Here is a 15,184-nt window from a genome sequence, read left to right on the forward strand (position 1 = left end):
AACATCATTCTATGACAAAAACATTGCAAATGTATTATCCGTTTTTGTTTTGGTGTGAGCACAAGTAATATTGTACACATATTAATTTAACCTTAAATGGTATTTAAAGTCTTAAGCTGTATGAACCCTGTTATCATTCCTCACAGGCGAGCGAGCGGTTGAAAGGGTTAACGTATTTAGTCTCTCTCTGCCGTAGGTAAAGGAGATCTGATCGGCTCTGACTCTCTGACGAAGGAACAGGTGATTAAGACCAACGCCAACGTCAAGGCTCTGACCTACTGTGACCTGCAATACATCAGCCTGAAAGGCCTCCGTGAGGTCCTCCGCTTGTACCCCGAGTACGCCCAGAAGTTCATCAGCGAGATCCAGCACGACCTGACGTACAACCTGAGGGACGGCCACGGAGCTGATGTAAGCACAGACACACACACACACACACCCGCGCATACACACACGTTTCTCATAGTGGCTTTTAAAGTTGAGTTTGGGTCGCGGGGGCAGCAGCTTCAACAGGGAGGCCCAGACTTTCCTCACCCCAGCTACTTTGTTCAGCTCTCCCCGAGGGACTCCGAGATGTGAGGAAGCAAAAGTCAGTTTTATAAATTGAAAAATAAAAAAGCCTTTTATGAAAGTTTTATTGAAGTATATTGAAGTATATATTGAAGTATATTTGTGCCATCAGATTGTTGAACTGCTGAATTTAACATTTAAAATATTAAAACTTACAATACAATAATGTGTATATATTGTTTTTAAAAGTAACTCTTTTTTCACTCATAGAGTTTGACATTGTAATCCGAATAATGATAATAATTATATTTTTTCCTTTTTATTTCTAATTTGTAGCTCTATAAGTTAGTTATAAATTAGTTGTAATAGTGCCAACATGAATGATTTCCTTTTTTACACGTAAAAAATAAATTAAATTATTTGAATCCAATTTTTTTTTACATCCGTGGCATATTAGAATATTAGATAAGGTTTTATATATATATATACATTCTACCTTTTAATAGACAATCTTTTCATTTTATTGGTACAAAATATAACTAAATGTAAAAGATCAAAACATTTCAATGTTAAAATTCAAAGGTTTAATATTTAAAATGATACATTTATTCACAAAGTACTCCCATGACAGTGATATACTTCCATTTGTTTGTCCACTGCCTGCTTTAAAAAAAAATAAAAATGCACATCAGAATCACCCGACCGGTGCCATCACTCCAGAAGCAGCCTTGAAGCTTTGAATCCATATTTAAAGAGTGCAGATTTGTAAGTCTTCACATCTAAAAGCAAAGCACAATGACCTCCTCCCTCATCACATCCCATATTCCCATACAAGACCATTTGACAAGGTTCGCCTTGAGGAGGCTTCTTGCATTCCATTAAACACACAAACAGCATGTGTCTGTGTGCTGGTGCAGCAGCCGAGCGGGGACCAGAATAGACTCAGTGCTGCTGTTTGAAGCTGTAGCGTTACTAAAAATAGAGCAGGGGGGAAGCACGGCTCTCCCTCGCTGGATGTGTCCCCTGCAGCTGCTGCTAAGATTGGATCCTGCTCGATATAAATAACCCAGCCAGCTGAGGAGAGGCACGAGAGGGAGGCGGAGGGGAAGACGGAGGGAGGAAGGAAGGCGTGTGTGTGTGTGTGTGTGGAGATGGAAAAAAAAGGGGGGAACTTTGCTATCTAATTTTCTTCTCTTTCTTAATCCCTCCTTTCCCACTGCAGTGCTTTGTCTCTGCGGGGCAGCGTGCAATTACTGCAGAGTGTGAGCAAACTGCAAATGTGTCCATGTATCAGTGTATCTGTAGCTGCCTCATGCAAGGAAGCGCTGTGGACCTCGGGTCTGCACATGCCTGTGCATGCACGCCCCCCTCGCCCCGGCAGCAGGGAGTGGACCCGCATGTGGATGAATGAAAGTGGCTCGTGGGGGAAAACATGATAAATATTTGATCAATAAATGTTCTAAAAATAGAACGTCATAGAACGTCCTGATCTTCCCGTTGCATAATAGTGTTGCAGGTCCTATAAATAACTCTGAGTAATTATTTACTGTATTTTTCTAAATATAAACTTAACGTCCTTTTATTTTCTTATAAATCAACAGCGTATCTTTTCTATCAATTCGACAACTGTCAATTACATAGTACTGTCAGCTACATAGTACTTCTCCACGAGTCTTCATTGTAATAGTCTGTAAAAGTTCGTAGTATTACTCAGCAAAGATCAGTAGTATTACGCCACAAGGCTTTGTGGTATTACTCTGTGAGGGTATGTAGTATAACTCAGTGAAGGTTTGCAGTATTACCCCGCGAGGGCCCTTACAGTACTAATACTCCAGGAGGATCTGTAATAAAACTCTATGAGGTTTTGTAATATTACTCCGAGAGGGTTGGTAGTATAACTCTGAGAAGTTTTGTGGTATTACTCCGAGAGGGTTGGTAGTATAACTCCACGAACGTTTGTGGTATTACTCCGAGAGGATCGGTAGTATAACTCCACGAACGTTTGTGGTATGACTCTGCAAGGGTCAGTAGTATTACTCCAAGAGAAGAGGCTTTGTGGTATTAATCCACAAGAGTCAGTAGTATTACTTCACAAAGGTTCCGATATTATTCCACGAGCACTGGTACTTTTACTCTGCAAGGGTTCTCTAGTATTACTTCTCGAGGCATTGTGGTATTACTCTACAAGGGTCGCTAGTATAACTCTATGAATCTTTGTAGTATATAGTATAACAACCATAAGGGGGGAAATATATTGTATAAATAAACATATTATTTTCTCTAATTACATATATTTGTATTTAATGATTTTAAATATTATTAATGCAAATGTGATTAAAAAGATTTACAATAATAAACATAATTATACAAAGTTAAAATGATATAAATCATTCATGAGGGACAATTTGGACACAAAAAGCCACAAGACTTGATCTAAAGATTTAAAATAGAGAGAACAGAAAGCAAAAGTCAGACTGAAAAGGATCCCACTTAATTCACACTTACTATTGGAACGCTGCCCTGAGTTATTAATAGTGCCTCAACATCTCTGCAGCAGACTCACTACTGTAAACACGGTCAGTGTTTTTGCAAGATCGTCGCCGACTTGAAGCTTCAAAACAAAAAGTGTTTGTCATTCCTCCGAGTCTAACGTGACTTTAATAAAAGCGTGACTTTAAACGTGAACGACGGTTACGTCCTTACAGGTACACACATGTGAACATCCAGACTTCACAAACATGACTATAAAACGCACAAACTTCTGTTCCGCCCACGCGCTCAGACGAGAACACGCAGACATGTGGCAAGTGCACACTTATCACACCCCCGCATCGTTGCAGAGAGCTGGGTCTCTCTCTCTCCGGAGCTGTGAGCTAAGATTAGAAGCAAGGAGCTAAAAATACACCGACGGTGCCACACGTGGGGGAGGAATGTGTGAGTGAGTTGGGCGGGTGAGGTCGAGGGAGGAGGAGGATGCTGAGGAGGCAAGAGATAGTGGCAGCGAAGCGGGACGAGATGCAAAGGACGCAGAAGAGGACGAGTGGATGAATGCATTCATGAGGCGTCCAGTGATAGATGTTGATGTCTTGTGAGGGAAAAAATAATGCACTTAATCCAGATTATAATATCATCCGACTCTTTTGTCTGGAGTGACTCTACACCCTTTAAACTCTCCTAATACCCTCTTTTTAAAATGATATTTTCGAGGACTGGTGGTTATTTAAATAACCCCTCGAGGAAACCCACCCTGCATGACTGACCCTAACGAAGTATTATTCATGGTAAAGTTGCCTTTGGCTTCGTCTCAGACACGTCGATGAAAGATTCAACGTTCACGTCTTTTAATCTGGCCCTTCATGAGCAGAATATTTTTGTTGTCTGCTGGACGTTTCACCAACACGTCAATTATTCAAGCCGGGATGGAGCTGATGGGGAGAACCTGCTGCAGGCATGTGTGTGTGTTTGTGCGCCGAGAACAGGTTTCAATACACACTGGGATCACAGGAGACAAAGTCTCACACATTTGTGAAGATGATGTTGATCTCAGAGACAATCAAACACAACTGGACTTAAGCTACACTGCATAAGTATGTTTGTGTGTTGGGTGGTGTTTTGATACTGTCTTGGAAAGTGTGTGTTTCTGTATCTATTTTGGGGTGGGGTGTGTTTAATACCAGTTTTGTGCTGGGGTGGTGTGTGTTTATCACTATCAGTTTTGTGCTTGGGTGGTGTGTGTTTCTCACTAGTATTGTGCTGGGGTGGTGTGTGTTTTTTACTAGGTTTCTGCTTGGGTGGTGTGTGTTTCTCACTAGTTTTGTGCTGGGGTGGTGTGTGTTTCTCACTAGTATTGTGCTGGGGTGGTGTGTGTTTTTTACTAGGTTTCTGCTTGGGTGGTGTGTGTTTCTCACTAGTTTTGTGCTGGGGTGGTGTGGGTTTATCACTAGTATTGTGATTGGGTGGTGTTTGTGACACTAGTATTGTGCTGGGGTGGTGTGTGTTTCTCACTAGTATTGTGATGGGGTGGTGTGTGTTTCTCACTAGTTTTGTGCTGGGGTGGTGTGTGTTTACTACCAGTTTTGTGCTGGGGTGGTGTGTGTTTACTACCAGCTTTGTGCTGGGGTGGTGTGTGTGTTTACCACTAGTATTGTACTGGGGGTGTGTGTGTTTACTACCAGTTTTGGGCTGGTTTGTGTTTATCACTTGTTCTGTGCTGGGGTGGTGTGTGTTTCTCACTTGTTTTGTGCTGGGGTGGTGTGTGTTTCTCACTAGTTTTGTGCTGGGGTGGTGTGTGTTTACTACCAGTTTTGTGCTGGGGTGGTGTGTGTTTATCACTAGTATTGTGCTGGGGTGGTGTGTGTTTACTACCAGTTTTGTGCTGGGGTGGTTTGTGTTTATCACTAGTATTGTGCTGGGGTGGTGTGTGTTTACTACTTGTATTGTGATGGGGTGGTGTGTGTTTACTACCAGTTTTGTGCTGGGGTGGTTTGTGTTCATCACTTGTTTTGTGCTGGGTGGTGTGTGTTTACTACTAGCTTTTTGCTGGGGCGGTGTGTGTTTATCACTAGTATTGTGCTGGGGTGGTGTGTGTTTATCACTAGTATTGTGCTGGGGTGGTGTTTGTTTATCACTAGTATTGTGCTGGGGTGGTGTTTGTTTATCACTTGTTTTGTGCTGGGGTGGTTTGTGTGTTTACTACTAGCTTTGTGCTGGGGCGGTGTGTGTTTATCACTAGTATTGTGCTGGGGTGGTTTGTGTTTATCACTTGTTTTGTGCTGGGTGGTGTGTGTTTACTACTAGCTTTTTCTGGGGCGGTGTGTGTTTATCACTAGTATTGTGCTGGGGTGGTGTGTGTTTATCACTAGTATTGCGCTGGGGTGGTGTTTGTATATCACTTTTTTTGTGCTGGGGTGGTTTGTGTTTATCACTAGTATTGTGCTGGGGTGGTGTTTGTTTATCACTTTTTGTGTGCTGGGGTGGTTTGTGTTTATCACTTGTTTTGTGCTGGGTGGTGTGTGTTTACTACTAGCTTTGTGCTGGGGCGGTGTGTGTTTATCACTAGTATTGTGCTGGGGTGGTGTGTGTTTCTCACTAGTTTTGTGCTGGGGTGGTGTGTGTTTGTTTCTGTGATGGGGTGGTTGGTGTGAGTCAAGGTTTCATCAACGTACACAGTATGTTTTTAAGTCACAACTTTCTTATATATTCCATACATTTGTATATATTTTCTCCTTCATTTTAAAAAGCTGTTCTCCTCGTGGATCAGTTACTGTACATGTTGTACTCGTGCTGTTGAGGAACGAAGCTCAGCTGCTGCAGAAGGTTCATCAGAACCCCTTGAGTTGTGAAGCATGAACTCGTCATGTGGAGTAAACACACACATCAGCACTGACCCGATCCATGACGACATCATTCAGCCTCTCGATCAAAGGAAATATCTCTCAGAACTCGAAGAATCAGGTCTTTTTATTCACAAAGTTAACATGATTTTCTTACACAATTATTGTGTGTACATTGTTGATGGTTGATGATCAGAACCTAACTATCTTATGTCTTCTTTTCCTGGAATCATTCACGGGTTTTTACTCTCTTTTAATCACGTCTTTTATCACGTTGTGTTTTAATGATGTGGTTCTGAATGTGCCATCATTTTGAAATGAGTCATGTTTGTGTTATTTATGCTTTAATGTAAAGCACCTTGATGTCTGGCAGCCGCTCTATAAATAAACATTATTATTATATTATTTTTAATTCGGTTTAAAAATAAATCCTAAAGATGTTGGTTCACACACATCTTGCTCTGGTACATCTGAAATAGAGTTCCTGGTATAACTACTATAATTCAAATTTAAAAAATCCTAATCTTTATCTTTTATTCCATGATTTCGTCCACTTTATCATCAAAATACGTACTTTTATTGTGTTTCTTCGCCTCTGTACATACTTTTTAATCTAATGACCGTTTTTTCTCTCATTGCAACACGTTTAAATAATGAATTGTAGCTATTAATCCTTCTATTAAATTATATATTAAACATTAAAACAATGTCGACTCCTTCCACATAAACATCTCATTCCCCGGATTGATTATTCTCGTATATTATGATGAATTTCTCGCAACTCTGAGAATGAACTGAACAATTTGTTTTTTTACGTCTTTTAAATATTTAATTTCCCGCAATGACTTCACGTGTCCGTGCGCCCTCTACCGGCCGATGAACGTCTCTACACTCTGTTTACCAGCAGCATCTCCAGCAGCTTCTGACCTCAGTGCGTCTGTGAAGAACAGAACCTCCTCAGACTCTCTGATCATGATGGAATCCTTCTCCTCCTCCAGGGCGACTGGGAGAGCAACGGAGGCCTGGTGAAGAAGCTGGCCTCCATCCGTGAGGTGGAAGAGGCCGACGAAGACCAGAACTCTGTGTCCCGGGCCCCTCGCTCGCCCCTGAGACTCAACAAGGGCCTCAACTCCCCGCTGAGGTCACCTCTGATTCCCCCCAGAACGTTCCGCGCCCCTCCAGAGCATCCTCGACCCACGACCCTCCAGATCCCCCTGGTCAGCTTCAGCAGCGTCTCCCCTGAACTCAGCCCCAGGTAACACACACACACACACACACACACTTTTGTCAACACATTATTGGATAAAGTTATTCCTGCAGCTGTAGTTGTCGATGCAGCAGAGGTGTCTCGCTGCCATGGCAACCATCGGCTAAGGCGCCGTTAGAAGGTTTCTTAAGTTTTCCTCATTGCAGTGAAGAGCGTCCGACTGAGAATACACTAAGATACACTTCATGTACTTGTGTATCAGTTACATTAGCATCTTTGAAAGTGTGTATTTAAAGTCTTTAATTATTTTTGTAATAACTGAATCTAATGATTTTAATTTGTTAAGTTGAATTGTTTCTTTTTAAATTAAACAATGGAATTCAAACATTGTTTATTAAATAATAATAATTTATTATATTTATAAAAAATAATAATTATTAAAATTCAGATAATTTCAAAATGAATTATTGAGTTTAAAATTCTTATTCTAATAATTCAATAAAAATAATTTTCAAAAGGCAATATTTTATATTCAGTCTTTTAAATTTAATATAAAATAATGGTAAATTATTGCTAGCATTAAACACTTTTTTTTACAGTTAGTTAGTTTGATATTGTAATTCCAAAAACATTTTTAAATTCAATGTTGTTGTTTTTTTAATTTGTAGCTTTTAAATTCAATATAGAAATAATGGTATAATAGTGCAATAATGATTTATTTATTTTTACACAAAGAGTTTGTATTATAATCCCAATCATTAAAAAATAATTAAATTAAATATCAAAATGTTGGTATAAAAGTGCCGATTATTATATTTGATTTACAAGAGTGCAAATTAAAAATATATATTAAAAAGTATTTCAACTAATTCTAATATCAAACTCTAGGTATAAAATTAATCGTTTAAGTTATATTTTCAATTGATGGAAAATAAAAACTTTTTAAATGGTTTAATTCGATTATTTAATAGGAACTAATTCAACCTTTCAAATGAGAAATTATTTAATTAAATTATTTAAAAAGAAAGATAAAAAAAGAAACCCAAAACATTTCATTTAAAAAAGTCAAAGTTTTAAAATTGTAAATGTAAAATGAAATGTTATGACTGTCAGCACGGTGGTCATAATGTTACGGCTGACTGGTGTGTTCATGGACACTGTCCTCCGTCTTCTCTCTAAAGATTTGTGGACGGGAATGAAGGGGAAAGCAACTCTTCTCAGAAGTTTGACTTCAGCCCCAGCATGTCACCTGCTGCTCCACCTTCTCCATATCCAGGTAAGTCACACAAACCTCCCCACAAGCTGGACCATAAGTTCACACCTGTGTGTCTCTGCAGGTCTGCGGGAGTCCACCGAGATCAAGCAGAGTGTGACGAAGCTCACTGAGGAGGTGAGTTTCAGGAAAACTGTCTTTTTAGCTCATATCTCAGAGACCAATAACTGCAGTGAAAATACAAGCAAGAAATTATTGCAGCGGTTGTTTGTTTGCGTTCGGGACGATCTTTGTGTGATTTTGTGTCCATATTTTGTGATGTGTTTTTATTTGTGCTTTGGTTTCTGGATTTGGCTGGTGTGTGTGCCTTGCTGTGTTGTTGAGGTGTGTGTGTTACTATGTCTGAGCTGGAGTAATGTGTGTTTCTGTATCTGTGTTGGAGTGGGATGTGTGTATTTGTGTTAAGGTTGTGTGTTTCTAGTTTTGAGTTGGGGCTGTGTGTTCTTATTTTTCTGCTTTTGGGTGGTGAGTGTGTGTCAGTGATGGAGTCGTATATATATGGTGTTTCTGTGTTGGTTATGTGTGTCTGGCTGGTGTGTATGTTTCCAATTTGGTGTTTGGGGTGTTGTAGGTGATCCTTTAGTTCTGGGGTGGTTAGTGTGTTTCCTGTTTTTGTGTTGTGTCTTTTTGTGTTGGGGAGGTAAGGGTGCTTTTGTTTCAGTGCTGGTGTTGGGGTTTTGTTTGTTTGATTCTGTGTTGGGGTGGTGTGTTTTTGTGTTGGGGTGGTAAGGGTGCTTTTGTTTCAGTGCTGGTGTTGTATTTATTTATTTATTTCTGTGTTGGGGTTGTATTTGTTTGTTTCTGTGTTGGGGTGGTGTATTTCTATTTTTGCTTGGGAGTGGTGTATGTTATTATTTTTCTAGTTCTGGGGTGGTGAGTGTTTTTCTGGTTGGGGTGGGGTTTGTGTGTGTGTTGGGGTGGTGTATGTTTCTGATTATGTTTGGGGTGAGATATGTGTTTCTGTTTGGTGTTGGAGCGATATGTTTGTTTGTTGGGGTGTTGTGTGTGTTGGGGTGTTTTTTCTGTTACCGTGTGTGTGTTTGGTCAAATGACAGGAAGGTTGAAACGGTTGTTTCCTTCACAAACGTAACTCTACGTGGTGACAGTGAACACGTGTGACCCTCCAGGAGAATGTTGTTGTGATCCTGGTCTCGTGTCTCGTGCAGATGAACAGTCTCACCTGTCAGGTCTCCAAGCTGAGTCTGGAGCTGCAGGAAATGACCAACATGCTGAAGCCCCTCCTGCAGCGAGCCTCTCAGCCCACCACGATGCCAAATCTCCCCCCGGGCACTGTCTGCGTCCAGTCCGGCAACGTGACTCAAGCCCCCGCCGCCCACTCCTGCGCCCCCCTCCAGAGACCCGACACCCACTCCTGCGCCCCCCTCCAGAGACCCGACACCCACTCCTGCGCCCCCCTCCAGAGACCCGACACCCACTCCTGCGCCCCCTTCCAGAGACCGGACACCCACTCGTTGTTGGACGGCGGAGACCTGGACGGGGTGGATCTGCCAGGATGCCTTCAGCCGACTCTTCACACACCAAAAAGGCCTCGTTCTCCCCTCTCCAAGTCACCGCTCTCCAGCGCCCCCGGTGGTGGTGGTGACGTCAAGGACCCCCTCCACACTTCCACGAGTAGCAGCATATTCATGCCCTCACTGCGGGACCAGCCCCCCCTGGTGTCCAACACCCCCTCTCCGTCCCTGTCCTTCTCCATGTCCCTGTCCTCCAGCCAGTCCCTGTCCTCCTGTCCTCACCCCTCTCGCCTGGACAGCTGCTCCAGCAGGGGTCTGCTCCCCCCGCCGCCGTCCCAGGACACCCCGCCGCCCTGCTTCACCCACTGCTCCGCCCCTCCCTCGCTCAACTCCTCGCCAGGAGACCCCCGTCTGAGGCTGTCCTCCCTGTCCCCGACCTCCTTCCAGCCCCTCTCCATCCACTCCCTGCCCACCTGTCGGACTTCCTCCCAGAGGCCGCCCCGGGCCTCGTCCCAGCCCCAGGAGATGGAGATGCAGCAGTGGGGGGCGGAGACGGAGGGCGGGGGGGTCTCGTCCACCGAGCACATCAGCTTCATCGACGAGGACGAGCCCGGGGTATGAAGCCAACCCCCCGGCACAGTAGCAGAGTAACTGACAGCAGGCGGGTGTGTTGTCGCCGGCACAAGATCTCAAAGTGTAGCAACAACAACAACAACAACAACAACAACACAAAGTGTCTGTGGACAGTCGACATGTAGGCGGAGGTGAAGAAGAAGCTTCGCACCATAGACGGCGTCACTTTCATAGTCTGGATCGGGTTGAGTCGGACCGTTTGTGGGTGCTGTCTCGTCCCCTGTACGCCCCCCTCAATGTATCATCACATCCCATAATCTGTCATGGAGATCAGGACTGTTTTCTGGCCAGTTTAGATGTCGCGATGATGGAATGCTACACTCAACCTTACTTATGGTACCAACTTAATGCCCATGATGCATTTCTGCACGCGAATCTGAAATAGAAGGTAGTGACCAATCACTCCTGAGAAGCTCCCGCCCTCCGTCCATATGATTGGTTAGCTCTGTAGCATGGGGGCGGAGTTTATCCGGAGGGAAAACAATGAGGAGCGAATAGATGAGGGAAAAGACCAGGAGGAAGTGGAAGAGGAGGAGGAACTACATCTGGAGGAAGACAATGAAGAGAAAAAAGATAAAAGGGAAATACATTAGGAAGGACTGGACGGGGAGGAAATTCTTCAGGAGGAAATAGACAAAGAGGAAATAGATTAGGAGGAAATAGACAAGGAGGAAATACAAGAGCCGGAAATAAAAGAGGAGGAAATGGAAGAAGAGGAAATAGAAAAAAAGAAAATACATCGGGAGGGAATAGACAATGAGGAAGTACGTAAGGAGGAAATACATAAGGAGGAAATAGACAAGGAGGAAATACAAGAGGAGGAAATAAAAGAGGAGGAAATGGAAGAAGAGGAACTCAATCGAGAGTGAATAGACAAGGATGAAATGCATTAGGAGGAAATGGAAATAGAGGAAATACACGAGTAGGAAATATATCAGGAGGGAATTGACAATGAGGAAGTACATAAGGAGGAAATACATAAGGAGGAAATAGACAAGAAGGGAATACAAGAGGAGGAAATGGAGAAAAAGGAAATACTTCAGGAGGGAATAGACAAGGAGGAAATACAAGAGGAGGAAACAAAAGAGGAGGAAATGGAAGAAGAGGAACTCAATCGAGAGTGAATAGACAAGGATGAAATGCATTAGGAGGAAATGGAAATAGAGGAAATACACGAGTAGGAAATATATCAGGAGGGAATTGACAATGAGGAAGTACATAAGGAGGAAATACATAAGGAGGAAATAGACAAGAAGGGAATACAAGAGGAGGAAATGGAGAAAAAGGAAATACTTCAGGAGGGAATAGACAAGGAGGAAATACAAGAGGAGGAAACAAAAGAGGAGGAAATGGAAGAAGAGGAACTCAATCGAGAGTGAATAGACAAGGATGAAATGCATTAGGAGGAAATGGAAAAGGAGGAAATACAAGAGTAGGAAATACATCAGGAGGGAATAGATATGGAGGAAATGGATCAGGAGGAAATAGAAAATGAGGAAATACATCAGGAGGGAGTAGACAATGAGGAAGTACATAAGGAGGAAATGGAGAAAAAGGAAATACATCAGGAGGAAATAGACAAGTAGGAAATACATCGGAAGGGAATAGACGAGGAGGAAATATATAAGGAGGAAGTAGACGATGAGGAAATGCGCTTTTTGGAAATGGCAAACATTAATTGGCGAAACTTATTTCTATACACATTTGTATTTATTTCCCCTTAATCCTCTGAATGAGTTTATTTCTATCTATTCCCAAGTCTCTCCATCCAATGGCAGTTCTATTACCTACATGTCATTTCACGCGTGTCGTCCTGATTGAACGTTGGCAGCTGTCAGTCACACCCGTGTGAGCGTCCTGAACATGTGGACTCGAGAAGCCGAGGCTGTGATGGACGCGAGCGCAGAGAAGGTAGAACCCGCCTGTCAAACACCATCAAAGACACCGAGGCCGAGGTCGAAACATGACATTTAGACGTGGAGGTGAAAACTACAGTGAATGTCAACAGCATGATTCATCGCTTTCCTGTCCACACGCTGACATTTATAACTTTTTAATGCGCTGTAATCACCAGAAAGTCCGTCTACGTCTGGCAGCATCCACAGAATGTAACCAGCATCACCTGAGCGTCGTTTTTTCTCGTGAACAACGTTAAGATCAACACCGACCACCAGGGTCACCGTACACAACCCCCGGGGCTAGGAAAGCAAAAACTCCATTAGTGACTAACGCGTAAAATGTCCTCCGAGATCCTGGAAATGTTTGTTTCCTCAGAAACTCTAGTCCAGAGTCACAGAGTCTCATCAAATCATCCACTCGTTTCAACTCTTCCCTTAAGAAAACTGACTCATCTCACCTTGAAACACTTCTTAAATGTACGATGACTTCTCTTGACCATTAACTTAAATTAAGAATCTTTATCGCCATGCATTATGTTTATGGAAGTACATTTGTACCATTGAATAGTTGGATTACACTAAACATTTTTTAAGGTATATAAAAAATTATCAGACAATTCTCATTTAAATTGTTAATTTATATATCAATTAAAATTCGAATCGAATTTTTTATGTTAGGTTTTTTATTTTTCAATTAATTGTTGACTTGGAAAATTTGAAACATTTTAAATTTAGTTTTTTTTTCTCTTTTAAAAAAAAGTTAAAATAAAAAACTGTACTTTTTTTTTACACTTTTTATTTGTTATTCAACGAATTTGAACTTTTAAGGATTTATTTTTGAAAAATTAAAGTTGAATTTTATTTGACATTATTAAGTACCATAAAAATAATCAATTCAACCATTGAATTTTCCGATGGCACAAATGTACTTTCATAAAAAATATACAGTGTATAATTTAGTGTGTGTTTTGGTCCACAAATGTGTAACTCATCCTTAAATAAATAGGTTTCATGTTCATATTCTCCCTCAAAAGTATGTTTTTATTCTCAAATCTGTGTTTAAAGGTTAAAAGTTATGATCCTGAGGTTTGAGCTACACATTTGTAAATCGAGACACATTGTTGAAGATAACTTTTGAGTCGTTATCGTTCCATTCGTGCAACATTAGCGTCACTCCTGAGCTTTAGCCATCCAGCCATTCGTGCCTTCTCCACGTCCGACCCAGGCTTCCCTCCCAAGTCTACACACCTGAAACCACATTGACGAAGACGAAAAAAGCCATTCGACTCATGTGCACCTTTATCGACTATTTATTTATTTATGAATTTATTTATATATTGTGGAGGAACTGAGGGACTCTGTGTTTGTGCACCTTGGCATGTGAGAAGATGAGAAAGAATCCCGGACAAGAGGACGTGGTTCCGGGATTTACCTGCTTGTTTGTTATGTAGCATTCACTTCTGGACCCCCCACGACTCCCCCCCCGCCCCTGTAGGTCCAGATAGGTCTCCGGAGACCAGAACCATGTCACTTGTAATATAAAAAAGTCAGATTTCTGGTTCCTATTTTCTGTATCGAGAGAAACCGGGTCACCTGCTGACGAGAGACGTGCAGCTTTGACCTTGTTTCGGGGGTTGAAGGGTTGAATATCAAATGCATGTCACAGCTTTTTTGCATGATGAATGTGCCTGCTTTGAGCTGAGGTCGCAGGAGGAACCGCCCGCCCCGGCCTGGAGGGCGTCCGGGGCGTCAGATGTATTTTATTAACGACTGCTGTTACATCAACTTTACCAAGAAGTTCAACTTTCAACAATAAAAGAAGTGTTGTTTTTTAACCACGTGTCACTCTGGTCTGTGATGAGCTGCTCGAGTTCTTGAAATAATGTTTAGTAACAAACTGGTAAAGACAAACTTCTGCAGCATGAACACATTTGCAGGACGAAAACCATCTGTTTATTCAACGGCTTCTGTCGTGTAACAGGCAACGTGGCTAGTTAATTGTAAATGTGCAGCGTTGATTGTTTACTAGTATTTAAGGCATACTGTTAATTTGCGGTAATCGTAAATGCGAATTGCAAATAATGCATTCCGAAAACAGTACATGCGTATTGCGGATTACTCAAAAATTGGAAATTGTGATTACATATTGCCCATGAATTCTGTCATAAATTGCAAATGTGTATTGCACAATAACTTGTTTAAAAAAATTGTAAATGCGTTTAGACTAGACCAATAATCAGCTCAGAAAAGCTTAAATGTGTTTATAACAATAATTAGTTCCGAAAATTGTAAATGTGTTCAGAAAAAGAATCAGTTTAGAAAATTGTAAATGTGTTTAGAACAATAATCAGTTCAGAAAAGTGTAAATGCCTTTGAAACATTAATCAGTTCAGAAAATTGTAAATGCGATTAGAACAATAACCAGTTCAAAAAATTGTAAATGTCTTTAGACCAATAATCAGTTTAGATAATTGTAAATGCGCTTAGAAAAATAATCAGTTCAGAAAAGTGTAAATGCATTTAAAACATTAATCAGTTCAGAAAATTGTAAATGCGATTATGACAATAAGTTCAGAAAATTGTAAATGCATTTAGAACAATAATCAGTTCAAAAAATTGTAAATGTGTTTAGACCAATAATCAGTTCAAAAAATTGTAAATGTGTTTAGACCAAGAATCAGTTCAGAAAATTGTTAATGCGATTATGACAATAAGTTCAGAAAATTGTAAATGTGTTTAGAACAATAATCAGTTCTGAAAATTGTAAATGCGTTTAGTCCAATAATCAGTTTAGATAATTGTAAATGCAATTAGAACCATAATAAGTTCAGAAAATTGTAAATGTGATTAGAACAATG

At 41.2% G+C, this 15,184-nt stretch overlaps 1 protein-coding gene across 1 annotated transcript in view; it reads left to right on the forward strand.

The window, feature by feature from the left end:
- The window catches only part of kcnh3 (potassium voltage-gated channel, subfamily H (eag-related), member 3), a 109,094-nt gene extending 98,678 nt beyond the window's left edge, over positions 1 to 10,416 (forward strand). The window contains exons 11-15 of the mRNA XM_087804335.1: positions 197 to 411; positions 6,842 to 7,098; positions 8,232 to 8,326; positions 8,388 to 8,440; positions 9,490 to 10,416. Of these exons, the coding sequence (XP_087660461.1) occupies positions 197 to 411; positions 6,842 to 7,098; positions 8,232 to 8,326; positions 8,388 to 8,440; positions 9,490 to 10,416 (1,547 nt within the window). The remainder of the gene's footprint in view (positions 1 to 196; positions 412 to 6,841; positions 7,099 to 8,231; positions 8,327 to 8,387; positions 8,441 to 9,489) is intronic.
- Positions 10,417 to 15,184: the final 4,768 nt, after the last annotated feature.

This window comes from Callionymus lyra, chromosome 12, assembly GCF_982586985.1.
Source record: "Callionymus lyra chromosome 12, fCalLyr1.hap1.1, whole genome shotgun sequence".
NCBI classification, from domain to species: domain Eukaryota; kingdom Metazoa; phylum Chordata; class Actinopteri; order Syngnathiformes; family Callionymidae; genus Callionymus; species Callionymus lyra.